Below are 16,352 nucleotides of genomic sequence, written 5' to 3'. Positions count from 1 at the left end.
TAGACGGAACATTTACAAGATCATCAACAGAACAGAGACCTATTAAGTTAGAGTCTTACATTTCTGAAGAAAGAAAGACAAACTAGTGTATACCTATATATTTTAGGGCCAGCCTGTGTACCTATACATTTGATGTTATGTCAGATTAACCTTCTAGCGTCCCCGCGACCCTGAGAGCCGGAGAAGTGGTTTGGATAATGGCTGGATGGATGGATGAATGGATGGATGGATGGATGGACGGGTGGTCCAGTTTCCATCGTTGCCGATGTCACTTCATCCTATCGAGCGGTCCTGGCAATGGTCATTGCGCATGCGCGTATTAGGTTTGCGCTGCAGTCGCACGTATCAATAACGTAGGACATCCGCTCCATTCCCGCCACACAGTCGAATTAGAAATCTCCTTGTGGTTTAAACCCGTGAAAGCATGTTGCAATTCATAATGGCGACACACGATGGCGCCACTTTACTTCTAACTGCCCTTCACATCAGCTTGGCCCGTGCCGCCCAAAGATAACTTCAATGTCATGGTTATTGTTTCATTTCGAATTCTTCGAATTTCCAACCAGATTTTAGCCTAATTTATCATAATTGGTAGATGAAAATAAAAATCCTCGTATAGGTTTAAATGCAGGCTACTTAATTCAGTGTTTTCAAATACCCAGACCTGATCCGCTACCGGAGTCAGACAGAACCCACGTATTCGGCAAGCACCCACCGTGTAGTTACAAGAATAAATCCAGGAGACTTCAGTCCAGAAAATTACCGAGGCCCAATTTACTGTAGAGCCTTAACACGGCAACTATAAACAGGAAGTAAAGAGCTGCCACGCGCCTATGCACGTGGAGAGACAGGGCCCGGGACATTTTAAGATTTTTAAAAATTTAAAAACAGGTGTGAAAATAAGAAAGAAAGAAAGAAAGAAATTAAGATGTCATATATAAACTCTATTTAGGGTTGTGTTGCTAGGTAACCGGCGGATGGAGCTGACCTTGGGAACTGTGTGAACAAACGGATGTTGGTCTTCATTACTGCTTTTCATGGCGCGTGATATAGCAAGACCAAGTCCAGCATCCACCGCTCTACATTTACTGTACTTGGGAATTACAACAAACATAATAACAGGCCTAATAAAAACAATACTACTTATTATAATTATCGTGATAATTTCTATTGTTATTTCCATTGTGAGTACCAATATTATTACTATACCTTACAACACAGTTAGATACTGTGAGCCTTATTTTTATGACATTCACTATGTATATACAATTCATTTTAATGATTTATGCAGAAAATTAACTTTTCATCCATATGATTTTATAATTGTAGTTTTTTGTTTGTTTGTTTGTTTGTTTGTTTGTTTGTTTAATAACAGCTCTGCTCAAGCTTTCCTATTTTATTTATTTTCGTTTAGTAAATGTGAAAACTCCGATAAAACAATGAATATAAAATATCATTCACGGCCATTTAGAATGATTTCCATTTCCCATAATACTAGTGTCTCGTTTGACCTATTAAGACATAAAACAGTTGCTCTAATTGTTTTTTGTTTTTTTTTTCGTATTTGAATTTTTTAAATCCATGTGAATGTCACATCTCGGCGCAGTGTTTAAGTATGAAACCTTTAGATTTATTTATCTGCCGAGAATTTAACTGTAAGTTATTATTTAGTGTCAAGACTAAACTCTATTGTCCTTAAATAAGATTCGACTATACAGAACACCTACAGAAATAGAACACCTATATATAGAACACCTACATAACACCTATAGAACACATATAGAACACTAATAGAACACCTACAGAACACATATAGAACACCTGCAGGACACCTATAGAACACCCATAGAACACCTACACAACACCTATAGAACACCTGCAGAACACATACAGAACACCTACAGAACCCTTATAGCACACCTACAGACCACCTAAAGAACACCTAGACCACATACACTTACAGAACACCTAAAGAACACATATAGAACACCACCTGTAGAACACCTAGACCACATACACTTACAGCACGCCCACAGAACACATACAGAACATGGTCCCGCTGTCTGGCTTGATTATTAACGAATCAGTACATGCTAAGCTGTGTAGCAACGGCTCGAGTGTAATAAAAAGATTTAGTTCACTTTGAAATTTTTGGGCAAGTTTCCTGATTTATTCTAAATTATTTTGGTAAATCTATTGGCTGATGCAAGCGTATATTAGGCCTACTGGATTGACTGTCCCAGAGAACGTGTGCCCGCGCACGTGTGCATGCGCGTGATTGTGTGTGGGGTGTTGGTGCGCGTGCGTTTGTGATTGTGTGTGCGTTTGTGATTGTGTGTGTGTGTGTGTGTGTGTGTGTGTGTGTGTGTGTGTATGTGTGTGTTGGGGGGTGGGGGTTCTTCGCCTGAGTTTCTTAAATTCAGCTTCTGTAAAATCTTGAGGCTCCAGTTTCATCTGACCTGCCGTGATGGTTCAGCCTATTTCAAGTGTGAGCCGTCACTTATTAGACCCTTGGCAAAGTTGAAGTACTTTTTTTTCCATTGTTAAGTATTTATTTTCTGCAGGTTTAAAGTAATTTATTTCAAATTCTTAATATGAAGGGAGGTGTCTATAAAGCAGCTAAAATAATTCTTCTTATGACGCCGTTTTGTTTTGTTTTTTTGTGGGCATTATTTGTCTCGTTAACTTTTATGACCAAGAGTTGTTTTTTTTTACTTTGGAAAAAAAAAGTCCATTTGTCTATTTTGCCAAAAAAGTGTTAAATTCTTGACTTTAAAACAATCAAACACACAACAGACGGACAATATACGTGCAGGCTTTAGTACGTTAAACAGAATAAATGAAATAACGAGGCGTGTGTCGTATAAATAAGCACGTTCATTTATTTGTTATCACGACGACTGTCACTCATTTCAATGCGTATATAAATATAAAGTTTAGCATTTCTCACAACAAACAAACAAATCACGTATGGACACGGAAACATTAAATACATTATTAGCATTACTTCGTTGTAACAAATCAGCTCTTATTTACACATGTACAAAACAATAATAATGGTCCTCCGTTTCAGTGAAAACGACAGTGAATAATAATGATCGTGTAACCACAGACACAGGCGGGTCAGAACCACGAAGAGGCGGTCGGATTGGCGTTATAGTACTGACCCCACGTGCGGGTCCAAAAATAAAATAAAATAAAATAGTAAAAGAAAGAAAACCAAATGGGCATTTCGTGGGACACCTCTGGAGGAATGTCGCGCCGACGCGGGGCCGCGCGCCCCTCCAGGCCGCCCGGTGACGCCTGCGCGGTGCGGTCGGCGAGTCCTCGCGCTGGGTGGGTTCTGTCTTTTTTTGTTCTCACGGGAAGCGACTCGTCCTCCTCCTCCTCCGCTCATAGCACCTGGTAGATGAGGCTGGGGTCGTGCGCGGCCTGGGGGCAGCAGCCCACGGTGGGGGAGGGCACGGACGCCCCGCTCTCGGCCAGGACCGAGGCCTCCTGCGGGGAGCGGGGGGCGCCCTCCTCCGCCGCCGCCGCCGCCGGGGCCGGCGGCAGCATGGCGGACGCCGGGGCCTCGGTGGAAATCCGCTCAACGATACTCGATAGACAGTCCAGGCTGGACACCGCGGCGCTCTTGTCATTCTTGACGCCCACTGTTAAGGGAGAGAAGAGAGGTGGGAGATGGGGTTTAGGTGGGAGATGGGGTTTAGGTGGGAGATTGGGGTTTAGGTGGGAGATGGGGTTTAGGTTGGCTATACAGCAGAGGAACGTGGGACACATGGCTCCCCACAGGCCCAGCACGGCCTTATGGGGGGCGGGGGGAGGAGGCTTCTTACCGTTTGGCGTCTCGGCGAAGTAGGAGCTGTTGTCATAACTGGTTCTTCTGTCAGACGGGCAAGTTGGGCCGTTGAAATCCATCTGAAAAACAAAACAAAACACAACGTTAGATAAATTCAACAGGAAGACATCTGGGTCCACTCATGTCTATGCAGTTGTCACAGTTTAATAATAATAATAATAATAATAAAAGACCATATTATTCTCATATGAACAGCCCATAACAAACAGGCCTGTCCCGGCGGGAACTCACCATTCCGTCGGAGCAGTTGGACTGCGGGCTGGACGCGTCCGAGTCCCCGCTGTAGTGCTCCAACACCGGGTAGTAGTTCTCCTCCTGCCCCCTGAGCAGAGCCTGCAGCGACTCGATGTAGCTGATGGCGTTCCGGAGGATCTCCACCTTGGGCAGCCGCTGGTTGGGGTTGGCAGACGTGCACCTCTTCAGGGTCTCGAAGGCGTCGTTGACCTTGCTCAGCCGCCTCCTCTCGCGCATGGTGGCGGCCTTGCGGCGGTCGGCGTTGGTGGTTTTCCTCTTGCAGGCCTTGCAGGCCCACAGGAGGCACCTGCCGGCCTGGTGGTGCCCGCTGGGGGCCCGAACGTGCTCGTCCTCGTTGTGATGCGAGTCGTCGGGCTTCAGCAGACTCACGTGCACCAGGCGCGGGTCCAGGTCTTCGAAAAAGTGCATGTCGGTGGTGTTGAAGCAAGGGTCGTCGTAAAAGTCATCTGCGGCGGAAATGGGGAAGGAGATATCCGACAACTCCATCTTTCACTGGGAAAGGAAAGAAACAACGCCAATCTACTCCAACGTGATAACAAAAGGCTGGGTGACTTGTGAATTTGACGGACGTCCGATATAAGATCTGAGGCGGGGTTGTGGAGGGGGGGGCGGGGGATGATCCTTGGATGAGTGGATGAGAGGATGGGCAGTTTTAAGTAGAGGAATGTAGTCGCCTTTTCACTGCTCCCTGCCCGGCCGAGCACCTCTTTGGTACTTGATGTTGAGGACCTGGCCAGTTTTTATCACTGGGGTGAGGAGAAGGGGGCGTGGTCACGTGACTGACAGCTCTGCTCACCGGCCAATGGGCTGACAGAGGGCTACACGGGGGCGGGGGGTTTTACGACTTCACGCCAATTAGTGTACAATTACCCCTAACTGAGGGCAATAACACACAGGCAAACACTACACAGACGCGGAATGACTTCCATTCAGTAGAAAAACAGGGTGGCGGACTTTCAACATTGAATCACTTTGTGTTACAACGTTGAATTATTACTCGCAACGCTCCACTGCAGGACATGCGCTCTCGCCTCGGTTTGTGGCACAACACATGGCATTGCCCACCTGCTATTATTATTTAAATGTCCTGGTATTAGTCACTGATGATCTAAGGTGCGCGACAACTACATGGGCAGGGCATGACATAGACTGTTGACTATGTTATGAGCACTATGTAGCGTCCCTCTCTTTGGACGAAACGAATAAATGTAAATTAATCAAAGGGATTAATTAAGAGCTTGGGGATTTAATTGAGCTCCCCAGTTTGACAGGCTGCCGCTTGGGCAGACTTGGTTGCTTGGAGGTAATAAACGAAATCAGGGAGGTGTATTATAGTAAACTAATAAGCAAATGATCCGTTTATTTCGGAGATGCATAGCTTCACTGTGTGGCAAATGCCTGCGATATTCGTTATATCTTCAGGTCCTGTGTTTTGATTTTGCACCAGCGTCATCGTCAGCTAAATGGCTGAAAACGATTAAGTTGTGTGAAAGTCCATGTAAATATAGTGTGCATGCTACCCAACCGGCTCTGGAAATGAAAAACAGGCGGAATTGACGGTAACCCAACCAGCGGAGTGCTCTGTCACAGGCTTGTCGAGTGAATAACAGGGTTTTCATGTCATGTATTTTTACCGTCCGTTATTCATCCCTTCATCATTGGTCTATATTAGTCTGTTTTTCTACCAGGCCCAGCCGAGGGGCCCCCCGCCTGCAGTTCAAAGGGATCGCTGCTAGATGGCGGTAGTGAGTGGATGAGCTCAGCATCTGAGAAAAACTCGGTTAATGTCAGGACAGAAATTCACCATGTAGTGGTCAGACATCTGCCCATACATATGAATAACAATAAAATAACATAATAAAAAGAGACAGTCACTTTCCAGATGTACCAAAATAACTCAAAAGGCCAAATAAATTAGGGACGCAGAACGGATTCTCCCCCAAAACACAAGTTTATTTCAGAACATTTGGGCAGGCAAGGCCCCCTGGGCCCTTAATCTACACACAACGAAAAGAAAGGCAGATGAAAACCGATTCTATGGCGTTATGAAAACACACAAAAACACCAAAAACCTTAGCAATACAATGCCGTCAACCAGCCACAGAGAGGTATCCGACAGCTTGTCACAGATAAATACATGTAGAGCATTACATTATGATCACCTGATGAAATGTCATCCAGACAGCTCGGATGTATAAATCATAATCATAATCATTACATTTATATGTTAAGAAGAAGATGGCCGTGTAAAGATGTTATAGAAGAGAGGCAGGGTGAATAATGTAAAATGGACCGGGTAGCCCTGTAAGTACAGCAAGCAAATTCATCTCCAACACAACACACGTACAATATGGAGGTTAAACAAAAAAATAGCTCCAAGTTTTCCCATTCAATCGGAGCAGGCGTCTCTTTTTCCTGAAAAGGTGGAGAAGTGGTTCAGGAAGGGTACCGTGGGGTGACGAGGGACAGGCAGCAGCTGAGCGGGGTCTGCAGCCGCACTGCAGCCCACCGAGCATCCCTGCAGGAGGACCACCGCACGCCACGCTTCACATCTGATCCAGCAAACTCCACGATCCAAACCCTCTGCCCACCTCCGTTACGCACCACAACTCAACAAGTCTCCGCAGCATCATTAAAATACGGTAGAAAGAGTAAGATTAAACAGAATTGCTCAATATAACACTATAATTTTCCCTTTTTTATTTAAACATTTGCTTTTTTCCTCTGCTCAAAAGTGTTGTAGCATTCGTCTAACTACTATAACAACCAAAACAAGAAGATCCAACACTGACGAGAAACAAGTTTTGTCCCTTAATACACACCGGGTTGCTAATAATCTGAATACACACTGGTTTGATCCACCTGAATCCATTTTAAAGGCATCAATAATTTATCATAAGGTGCTAAAAATCTTCAGATAGGTGTATGCTATTTTTCTTCTTTAAAGACAATGTAAAATGAAAATGCACTTATTTTTTTTACCTTGTAAGCTCATTTTCCCAGTCATGTTATGTACCTATTCAACACATTATACCCCAAAAAAAATCACACTTTTTGTATACTTATTTCACATCAAAATCTAACCACCTGAACTTCCTCTGAAACAGTCAAGTTTCTGTGATTTCGTCACCAAGTCGGAGTTTGTGGAAAAGCAACGTTCCAGCCAGCAATGCCATAAAATGTTTTGCATGATCCAGTCAAATTCTGAGGGGTCAAATCACATCCCCTTCTACATTTTGTTCCATCTTAATATCCTATTTTACTGGGAAACACGTCACATGATGAGAGCAAGAGACACTGAATGCTGTGTCATGTTGTCTTTAAGTAAACCAATGGGGTTTAATCAGACTCGCTTTGGAAGGAGACAATGGGCTTGTCCCATTAGCCCCATTTGGGGATACAACTTGGGGTCACAACATCACCAGTGTGGTGCCTCATACATTTAGCACAATACTGATCCACAGCGGCCTTAGCTTAAGAGCAGATAAAGAGCACATCAAGCCCACCATGCTTTGGCTTATTAGAGAAAATGGGACACACTTGCACACTTACACAAAGTGCACAAGCGTGCACGCCAAGTGGCCAAGCATTCAAGTGTGCACTAAGTGTGGATAATGGGAGAGGCCCAGAGTCAGAAATGACATCAGTAAAGGAAAATTTCCCATCAACCCCTGGCCCTAAACAGGGACTCCATTCTGCTAGACATCTCAGATGCTTGCTAGCTCCTCCTGGAGTTCATTGATAAGGTACTCCCCAAAGCCTCCTGCCCGGTCGTTGGTACAGCCCACCCGGCGTGTGCTGGTGAGCAGGTCTCCCAGCAGTTTAGACACGGGGCACCAAAGGGCCAAGGAAGCGGCTCTTGACCACACTGGCTGTGTGTGGGTCAGCGTGATCGCGGGCCAGCTGGCTTAACTCCACCAACACAGCCATCTCCTCCTTCAGTTGGCCCAACATCAGGTCCAGGGCTGGTAGTACACCACACACTGCCTCACAGCCTGGCCTCTGGGAGAGAGACAGACAGAAACAAAGTCAGATAGATGGGTAGGCAGGCAGACAGACAGAAAAAAGCAGACAGACAGACAGGCAAGCTGACAGACAGATAATCATTCAGACAGACTGGCAGAGCGAGACACTCATATATATATACACACACACACACACACACACACACACACATACACATATAAGACCATATAGGCACATTTTCAGGCTCGCTCTACCCTGCTGACTCTCAGTGGCCCTGACATTTGTTTGGAGTGTATGATATTGTCACGTATATTTATTGTGGTGTATAACATTTTATGTACTATGTATAGTGTGTAATTTGGGTACTAGTTTTTTATAGCATTCAGGGACGTCATTCCAACAGCAGGATTCAGACGTGACCCTGCAAACTACCTGGAAAAGCAAGATATTAAACCCTGACTCTGCTGCAGGGGCAATACAGCTGACCCTTGACTCAAACCAGAGGGATAAAAAAAAGTAGTCACCCATCTGAGATATTAATGAAGGAGAAAACTGTAATGATTTTGGTTCCAAACCCTGCCCATAAAGCACATTTCCATTACAAAACAATAAGGAGTTGTGTTGAAGTCAACCGAATTGAGTTGAGCCATAAAAGGCTTGAAGGTGTTGTCACATTAAGGTATAGGGCACTTGACCCACACAGATGGATGGATAACAAGGTGTCCCAGACTGCTGCTGATGGAACTCTCTACCGTCTAATTCTGAAACGATTTTACACGACTCATAAAGCTGAAGCAGGCGGAGAGAGGACACGCTGTGACTCGCCAGTGCCACCCTGGACATCTGGAAACACCATTAATGGCACCGTCCTCTTAGCCTCGGTATTAATCTCGCCAATTTTCCGGAACTTGGAGGGGGGGTGGGGGCTGGGTGGGAGGGGGCACTGTGCACCCTGACAGGCATTAGGGCTGAGCCAAGGGCACAACCTCAGGCTACAGCCCCAACTCCACTGCAGACTGCTGTGCACTGACTGAGGGTATCCGTATCAGGGGCCCGCATAGAGTTCAGTAACAAAATAAAATGGTTGTCAAAGGAAAAGCATGTGTTGAAATAATGATTTTCCTTTTTTTTTTTTTTAATGGGGAGAAAATAAACCATGTCTTGGTTAAAAAAAAGATTTCAGATTGGATCATTTAAATTCTACAGAGTTGAGATGATGAAAATCCAAGTAATGATTTTTATCACAAAACAGATTGTCATAATAGAAACGATTTCTTCATTTATCATGGACTGGAAGTCCATCAGACTGGAAGCCAAAGAAAAATGTTTATTTCAGTTGCTTAATATGACCACCAACATCTCCATTCAAGAAACCTGATGGAGTGTAAATTTGGTGCAATTAAAAACAAAAATTTTGGCTCAGGGACTTTTACAGTAGAAATATTGCAGGGGTGAGGTCTATCCCCGAGAGTCAATTAAAAAAAGACACAATTCCAAATTTTGCTTTCACAGGCATTGCCTCTACATTTGTCTGTGTTGGCTTGGGCGCTTTGTCAAGACTCAACAAGTCTCCCAAGACCCCGACTCCTCTCCTTGGCCCCCTGGGGTCTCTACCTGAATGTTTTTATTGCAGTACTGCCCCCCTCGCTGGGCCAGGTAGTCCATCATGGCCTCAGTCTGTGCCTGCTCCCACAATGACTCCTGGTGGAAGAAGGAAGCCACTCTTGGCAGAGCAACATCATCTTGTTCAAATATACTGGCCTGCAGTAGACACAGACAGGACCCTGTAAGACTAGATATTCCAGCAGGTAGTGATATATATCATATATCATCATATATACCATACCATATCAGTGTGAAATTTGTAAACATGTTAACTGGTCAGTTTTCTAGATGCAGTTTTTATTACCATTACTTTGTAATTTCGCATCGTTTCTGTTTTTTGTGCAAACGAACTTGTGCAGAAATCAACCAGTCGATCTAAGGGTGTTCACAATGAATGATAATAGTGGGGTCCAAATTGCTAGTACATTCTCAATACTTAAAAGTATAGTATGTATACTGCATACTATGAGGCCTCCCATGCAGTATGTTGGATGCAGTGCGCGCCGCGTCCTGCGTACGTTACACTTGGCAGACTCGCGTCCAAGTGTAAGTGTGAAGTGACCCTTCGTAACACCACAAGGCCAACCAGAGGCTTTCAGATTAGAAAAACTATGCCCCTTTCACTTTATTCCTTTCTATTGAGCCTTAGCGCGTTGAGTGAAAAACATTTTATCATGAAATTGTTAAAAGAAAAAAAAAGATTGTCCCACTGTCAGGTGCTGCTCCATCCGCTTCCTTCTGCATCATATTGCTCTGGAAACGTTCCCCTGACCGGTCGGTTCCATGGAAACGATAAAGGCGCAAAGCATTATGGGACGGTTTTTAAAAAATCGTTCATGAACTCCATACTCAATATAGCACGCATGAACACTAAACAGCTGATGTTGCAGATAAATGCACTCAATCACACGATGTTATGCTGCTGAATATCACCATTTGCTCTCATCAAGACCGTAGGCTTGTCTGTGGACAACATATAAGCTGCAGCAGCGTCCATTTTAATCGCCACGTCAGAGGTCACGGCCACACAACCCTCCGACCTACAGGTGAGTGTACTATATATTTTAGTCATTCTAATTTCCTTTCGCAAGCAGAAAGGGAACAAAAAAAAAACAGTGATTAGATTTTCTGAAAATATATATTTCTGCAAATATACATCAACATATGTAAATTAACAGCTACAGCGCGCCTGACCGCTGGGTTGATGACGTCACTAGCTGGACGCCCTCTGTCTTACCAGAGCCCGGAGGCTGTACGCCCGCTCCGCCAGCAGGGCTGCCACGCCGCACACGCCCTCCTCTACCGCGGCCGGGAGGCTCTGCCTCACCCGGCTGCCCGCGAACGTCTTGTGAGTTTTACACACGGGTAGGCTGGTCTTTAGTCTCTTAAACCCGGGTTCGGCCATTTAACCAGCGGTTGCAACGGCGCCCGATAGACCCGTTTCGAGGGCGTTGTCGCGTCTCAGCCTCAGGGGCGGGAAAACCACGTCCCGTTAAGTGTCGCAGCGAGCCGACGGCGTTTAGCCCGGACCGCCCGTCGTATCGTGGAAGTAATCTGCCGGCAGTACGAGCGGCTTTCAGACGGACGGCGCATGAAAACAAGACGTACTGAAGGCTACGGGGGGTGGGGGGGGGCGAGTCGTTTCCCGTTCAGCTTCTCAAGTTCATCCGGTGCGCGCGAAGCGGACGCACAGGAGGCAACGACCAAACCGACACAAAACATAGTTCCGCCCCAGTTTAACCAGATGTGGACTTCTGGTTCTAAATCGGGCCGCCCGGTGTGACGCCGCACCCGGACCCGTCGGCCATCTGCTCAGAAAACCCTCGGAAGATAATATCCGATATCAAAACAATGATATGACGTCCTTTCACCCCAACACCAGCCACATACAAGACTGCTGAGCCCATTAGATTAGATTAGATTCAACTTTACTGTCACTGTTACAGAGTACACGTGCTGACACAATGAACTGCATCTAACCACAAAGTGCTAAATAGTACCGTAAAGTGCAAGGTATAGTGAATACCCGGTAATATGGAATGTCAATGCAGTATGTAAAGAATCATGTACAGTATGTATACAGTATTTACATCTATTCCGTAGTGCAGTTGTATATAAGGATAGGAAAGCTACGGGAGTGGGTAAGAGTAAATACATGCCAAGGTTACCCCCCCAAAAAAATGTACATGGTGCATGACTCTCACTAACGCCACTTGTGCACACAGCACTTCAACAAGTTCACCCCGTCCAAGTGTGTATTGGTTATGAAAATCAGAGGATAACAAAATTCATCAGTTCATCAACGCCAAACACCCCCCCCCCACACACACACATACACACACACTACCAGCGCCCCCTCCCCTTTATCTCTGGCGGTCCGTGCCGCCTCTCCATCTCAGGAGAGGATGAGTGACGCGTGGGGCTGGATGCTCCTCAGGGGTCTAGGTGGCCATTAGGGGGGAAAGAGCAATGCTTGGCTCAGGGCCGGCCAGAGGTCAACAGGACCTACACCCTTGACACGACCCCCCCTCCCTCCCTCCAATTACCCTCAGACACCTAGATAATTGCCTTGGCTGGACGTCAGTGTAACAGATTACAGCCACGCTCCAGGAAGCCTACAGAGGAGGTTACACAAAAAACTACAAATGAGACGCTACGAGTAGGAGCTGGAGAGGGCTCGAACGCATTAATACGCTGCCTGCTAATTTATAATAAAGCAGCTCTTTACAATACCCACCGAATAACACGAGATTGTACAAACGCTGAGAGGAATTTCTCATCGGTTGCTTTTATTTAAGCATCTAGAATCCACCTGTCTGGCGTAATGAAAATATGTAGAGTAAAGATTAAATATATAACATTTAAATAGAAATAAAATATACAATATAAACAAAAGACTGCCCACGCAGTAAAATGTGTCTGGTTGCCTGTTAAAACATAGCAGATGACTTGATTTTGGCAAAATGCAACATACCTGCAGAGGCCCTGAAGTTATCCGCAACTAGCTTTACCTGTGTGCGTGTGTGTGTGTGTGTGTGTGTGTGTGTGTGTGTGTGTGTGTGTGTGTGTGTGTGTGTGTGTGTGTGTGTGTGTGTGAGAACAGCCAAATATTGTATGATTCCAAAAGAGTTGGAGAGTTTATTCTACATTCACATGAAGATATCATCCCATACCATGTGTGTACAGTACATCTGAATACTGAATGCACCCTGCATGTATTTATTACCACACACACCACCACCACCAGCAGCCAGTGCTGGATGCATTTGTATGAGAAGAAAAAATCTATTTAACAAAGTTTCTGTCAAGCAGATTTTCTTTGGTTAGTTTTTAAATCTTTCCCTCTACAAATGTGTTTATCCCCTAAATCTCTCTCTGAACTTTGCCGCTGCAGTCGATCAGTTTATTGGTCCACTTCATTCACACATCAAACCTACCGCTAAACACCTTGGTATCCTCTTTGACCAGAATATGTCTTTCGGTCACCGTGTTACTAAGCTTGTCCAATCCTGTTGTCTTCAGCAATGAAATGTTGCAAAAATCAGAAATATTTTGTATTTTAAAGATGGCGAAACATCAGTTCACGCTCTCATTTTCTCCCATCTGGGTTACTGTAACTCCCTCTATTCTGGCCTCAACCAAGCTACTTTAAATCGTCTACAGTTTGGTTCAGAATGCAGCTGCTAGACTACTAACTAGAACTAGCCGTAGGTCCCATATTACCCCTATTCCTGCATCCTCCCGTTGGCTTCCTATAAAATTCAGACTAAGCTGTAAGATCTTATTGATTACATTTAAAGCACTGCATGATCTTGCCCCCAGTTATATTTCTGATCTTCTCACTCCTCATCCCACTTCCCGACCACTCCGATCCTCAAACCTCAGTCTTTTATCCACCCCTCACTCCAACTGCAAAACAAAAGGTGACCCCCGCCTTTGCAGTCTTGGCCCCAAGCCCCTGGAATAATCTCCCCCCAATCCATTAGATTCGCTGAACCTTTGGACTGTTTTAAACAGCTTTTAATGGCTTTTAAACCCATCTTTTCAGGCAAGCCTTGTTATGGATCCCCACCCCTGCCTTCTGTCTCGTCTCATTTTTAGCTTGGTCTGTCACTCCCAGTGCCACGTTTTTATATTCATTCAATCTGTTTTATGTATTTATTTATATGTTGTGTATGGGGTGTAAAGCACTTTGTAACTGTGTGTTTTCAAGTTGAACAGCCCACCAAGTCAGATTCCTTGTGTGTGCAAACTTACTTGACAACCAATAAAACTCGACCGGTGATTTTGTATTGTATCCCCCCCCTCCACCCGCCCCTCCATGCAGACCCTCATTGAACCCCCTCTAAGGTACGCTCCAAGCCCCCCCTTTCCTTCCCTTCCCTTCCCTCTCCACTCCATCCTGTCCCAGTCAGTGTTTGTCTGCACAGTGTGTTGGCACGCAGCTGTCGACAGACACTCAAAGCAACCACTTGGACACTTGTGTAGTTGGTGTCCAGCTGTACTCAGCGTACGTACCGAGTGTCAGACTTTAACAGATTGACACTTCACCCCACCAAACAGCTAATGGATGTGGTCACCGACGGCTAACGCGTAGAGGGCATCCTGGATAAGAGCCGCACAAATATGGAAAAGGGGAAATGGTCAAAATGGCAATATCAATAAATTATTAATACAGTTCATGGGACATGTGGTTTGATACTCTTTGAAAGGGAAATCCTGATGGCCAAGACGTGTCCTTCATAGCAGCAAAGATGGCGGGTAGAAATCGAGTGTGTGTGTGTGTGTGTACACATTCATACCTGTACAGACATTCATTACCATGTGTTGAGCAGATGTCCTGTTATTCTTATTTTCTATTATGGGTTTGTGGACTGTACACTTGGAGTACTAAGATAGTAAATATTACTCAAATCTTTTCCCTCCCTTGTGCTAGGGATATTCCTAGGTATGCAAATAGTCTGAAATTAATAGAGACTCTCTTCCAAGATATGTTTAGGCGAGCTTAGTCCTCCGAATTTCAGAATGTTGTTACATCCTTTGTGCGTTTCATGTGAGCGGCATATTAAATTCACTTGACAAGACCGTCAGTATTACAAGCAACTAAGAATAAACTCAGGGGGGCAAAGGTCAGGGCCATAGACAGTATTCCTATCACCATAGAACAACCAGGCTAGAGCAAGGAAAAAGTAGAAAGGAAAGGAAGAAGAGAGGAACAAAATAGTGGATCTTATTTGAATCTGGATAAACCGTTAACATAGAGCCAAAATTAGCTTAGAGAGACAGTTAGAGACAGAGAGACAGAGTTACAAAGGGAGAGAGTTAGAGAGGGAGAGAGAGAGAATTAGAGAGGGAGAGTTAGAGAGAGGGAGCACTGACAGGGAAGGTGTCAGCTCTCACACCTGCTGCCTGTTGTAAAGACCTCCCAGTACAAGGCAGCATTGTCCTGGGTCTGCCCCTGGAAGCAGATTACCTTACACACACCACCACAGCTCAGGCAAACCCCCAACACACCAGCCCATCCCTGCCTGGGCTCGGGCGACGGGGGTTCGGGACAGAGGAGACGAGGAGGCATGTGTAGTGGACATGAGAAACCTTGGTGAATTGGGGCAAACTCGGGGATTATCTTCTGAAAGCCCAAATTTATGGCTGTGCCGTCCAGCGGCCAGTTGTAGGTGCTGTTTGTGTTGCCTAACCCTGGTCGGTGGTGGATAGCAGCCGTGCTGACAGGAGCCAGTATTGATGGCCTGAGCTGGCCAGACAACCTGCCTTGTCATTAAGTCATCCAAACAGTGAGGTAGCTGGACTGCCTCAGTGGGACCAGTCTCCTAGCCAGGGGGAGGGGGCTTGTCCTCAGCCTGGGATGGGTGGACTCCATTTGGGCTGTCACACTTAACTGAGTATTTCGATTGAAACAATTTACCAAAAAATAAATAAATCCTTGATTCAAATTTACTACCTGGAAGCCTCGTTTAATCTGTTCCTCCGTGTCTGAACATACCAGTGCATGCGGAATGACCACACAGGGCAGTGAAGCCCTCGACCCGTCGTTACCGTTGTGTGTAGACGACACAGGAAATCATCTGAGTTGAGAAAGTGGTGAAAGAAACGACAAACACGAAGAAGAGACAGGAGCCAAAAATCAGCATCAGAATCAGAAACACTTTATTTGTCATTTCATTTCATGCACTTGCGCACATGAAATGAAGTGAAACCTCGTTTCCCCCCAGCCCACAGCAGTGTAACACAAAGACTGAAACACACATCCAAAACCTACAACACATATATCCAAACTAACACACATATTTAAACTAAAATAAATAATAATAAAAAAAACACTGTCCAGGAGAACGAACGCCAGCCAGGATGACTGTCGGAACTGCTGGTCTGCATGGGCTAGCAGTTAGCTTAGCCTGCCCCGCTTCCGCATCCTGCTAGACCGCCCTCGGTGTTTCCTCTTCGGGCTCAGCTCCAGTCAGAGCCGTGGTCCTTGGGTCCACAGGATATAGCAGACCTAGCTTCCCAGGCCGATCCAACGCTAGCTCTCCCAGCCAGACACCTTCGACACACCTCCCCGCACTCCACACGACGACACTAAAAACACAGTCAAGGCTAGGCGAGGCCGCCACCAGACCACCCTTGGTGTTATCGGTCTGCATGGGCTAGC

At 45.6% G+C, this 16,352-nt stretch overlaps 2 protein-coding genes across 2 annotated transcripts; both read right to left on the bottom strand.

Moving 5' to 3' along the window:
• Nucleotides 1-2,866: 2,866 nt before the first annotated feature.
• myod1 (myogenic differentiation 1) lies at nt 2,867-4,689 on the bottom strand. Its single transcript, XM_056281459.1, has 3 exons — nt 4,091-4,689; nt 3,837-3,918; nt 2,867-3,653 (listed from the first exon to the last, which is right to left on the bottom strand). The coding sequence occupies exons 1-3, from the start codon at nt 4,598-4,600 to the stop codon at nt 3,394-3,396; spliced, it is 852 nt and encodes a 283-aa protein (XP_056137434.1). The 5' UTR covers nt 4,601-4,689; the 3' UTR covers nt 2,867-3,393.
• A 1,363-nt stretch (nt 4,690-6,052) lies between these two features.
• zgc:172145 (Ferritin light chain, oocyte isoform-like) lies at nt 6,053-11,281 on the bottom strand. Its single transcript, XM_056282235.1, is given in 4 exon segments — nt 6,053-7,938; nt 7,940-8,116; nt 9,695-9,841; nt 10,923-11,281. Coding segments are annotated over 4 exon segments (609 nt in total). The 5' UTR covers nt 11,091-11,281; the 3' UTR covers nt 6,053-7,821.
• Between the last annotated feature and the right edge of the window lie 5,071 nt (nt 11,282-16,352).

This window comes from Lampris incognitus, chromosome 6 (genome assembly GCF_029633865.1).
Source record: "Lampris incognitus isolate fLamInc1 chromosome 6, fLamInc1.hap2, whole genome shotgun sequence".
Taxonomy (NCBI): domain Eukaryota; kingdom Metazoa; phylum Chordata; class Actinopteri; order Lampriformes; family Lampridae; genus Lampris; species Lampris incognitus.
The sequence above is the reverse complement of the archived record's forward strand: the minus strand, read 5'-3'. Positions and strand labels throughout refer to the sequence as shown.

Coding starts and splice junctions, on each gene's coding strand:
- myod1 (XM_056281459.1), bottom strand. CDS start 4,600: ATGGAGTTGTCGGATATCTCCTTCCCCATTTCCGCCGCAGATGACTTT. Junction 3,919..4,090: donor CCAACTGCTCCGACGGAATG/GTGAGTTCCCGC, acceptor TTTGTTTTTCAG/ATGGATTTCAACGGCCCAAC. Junction 3,654..3,836: donor CTTCGCCGAGACGCCAAACG/GTAAGAAGCCTC, acceptor CTCCCTTAACAG/TGGGCGTCAAGAATGACAAG.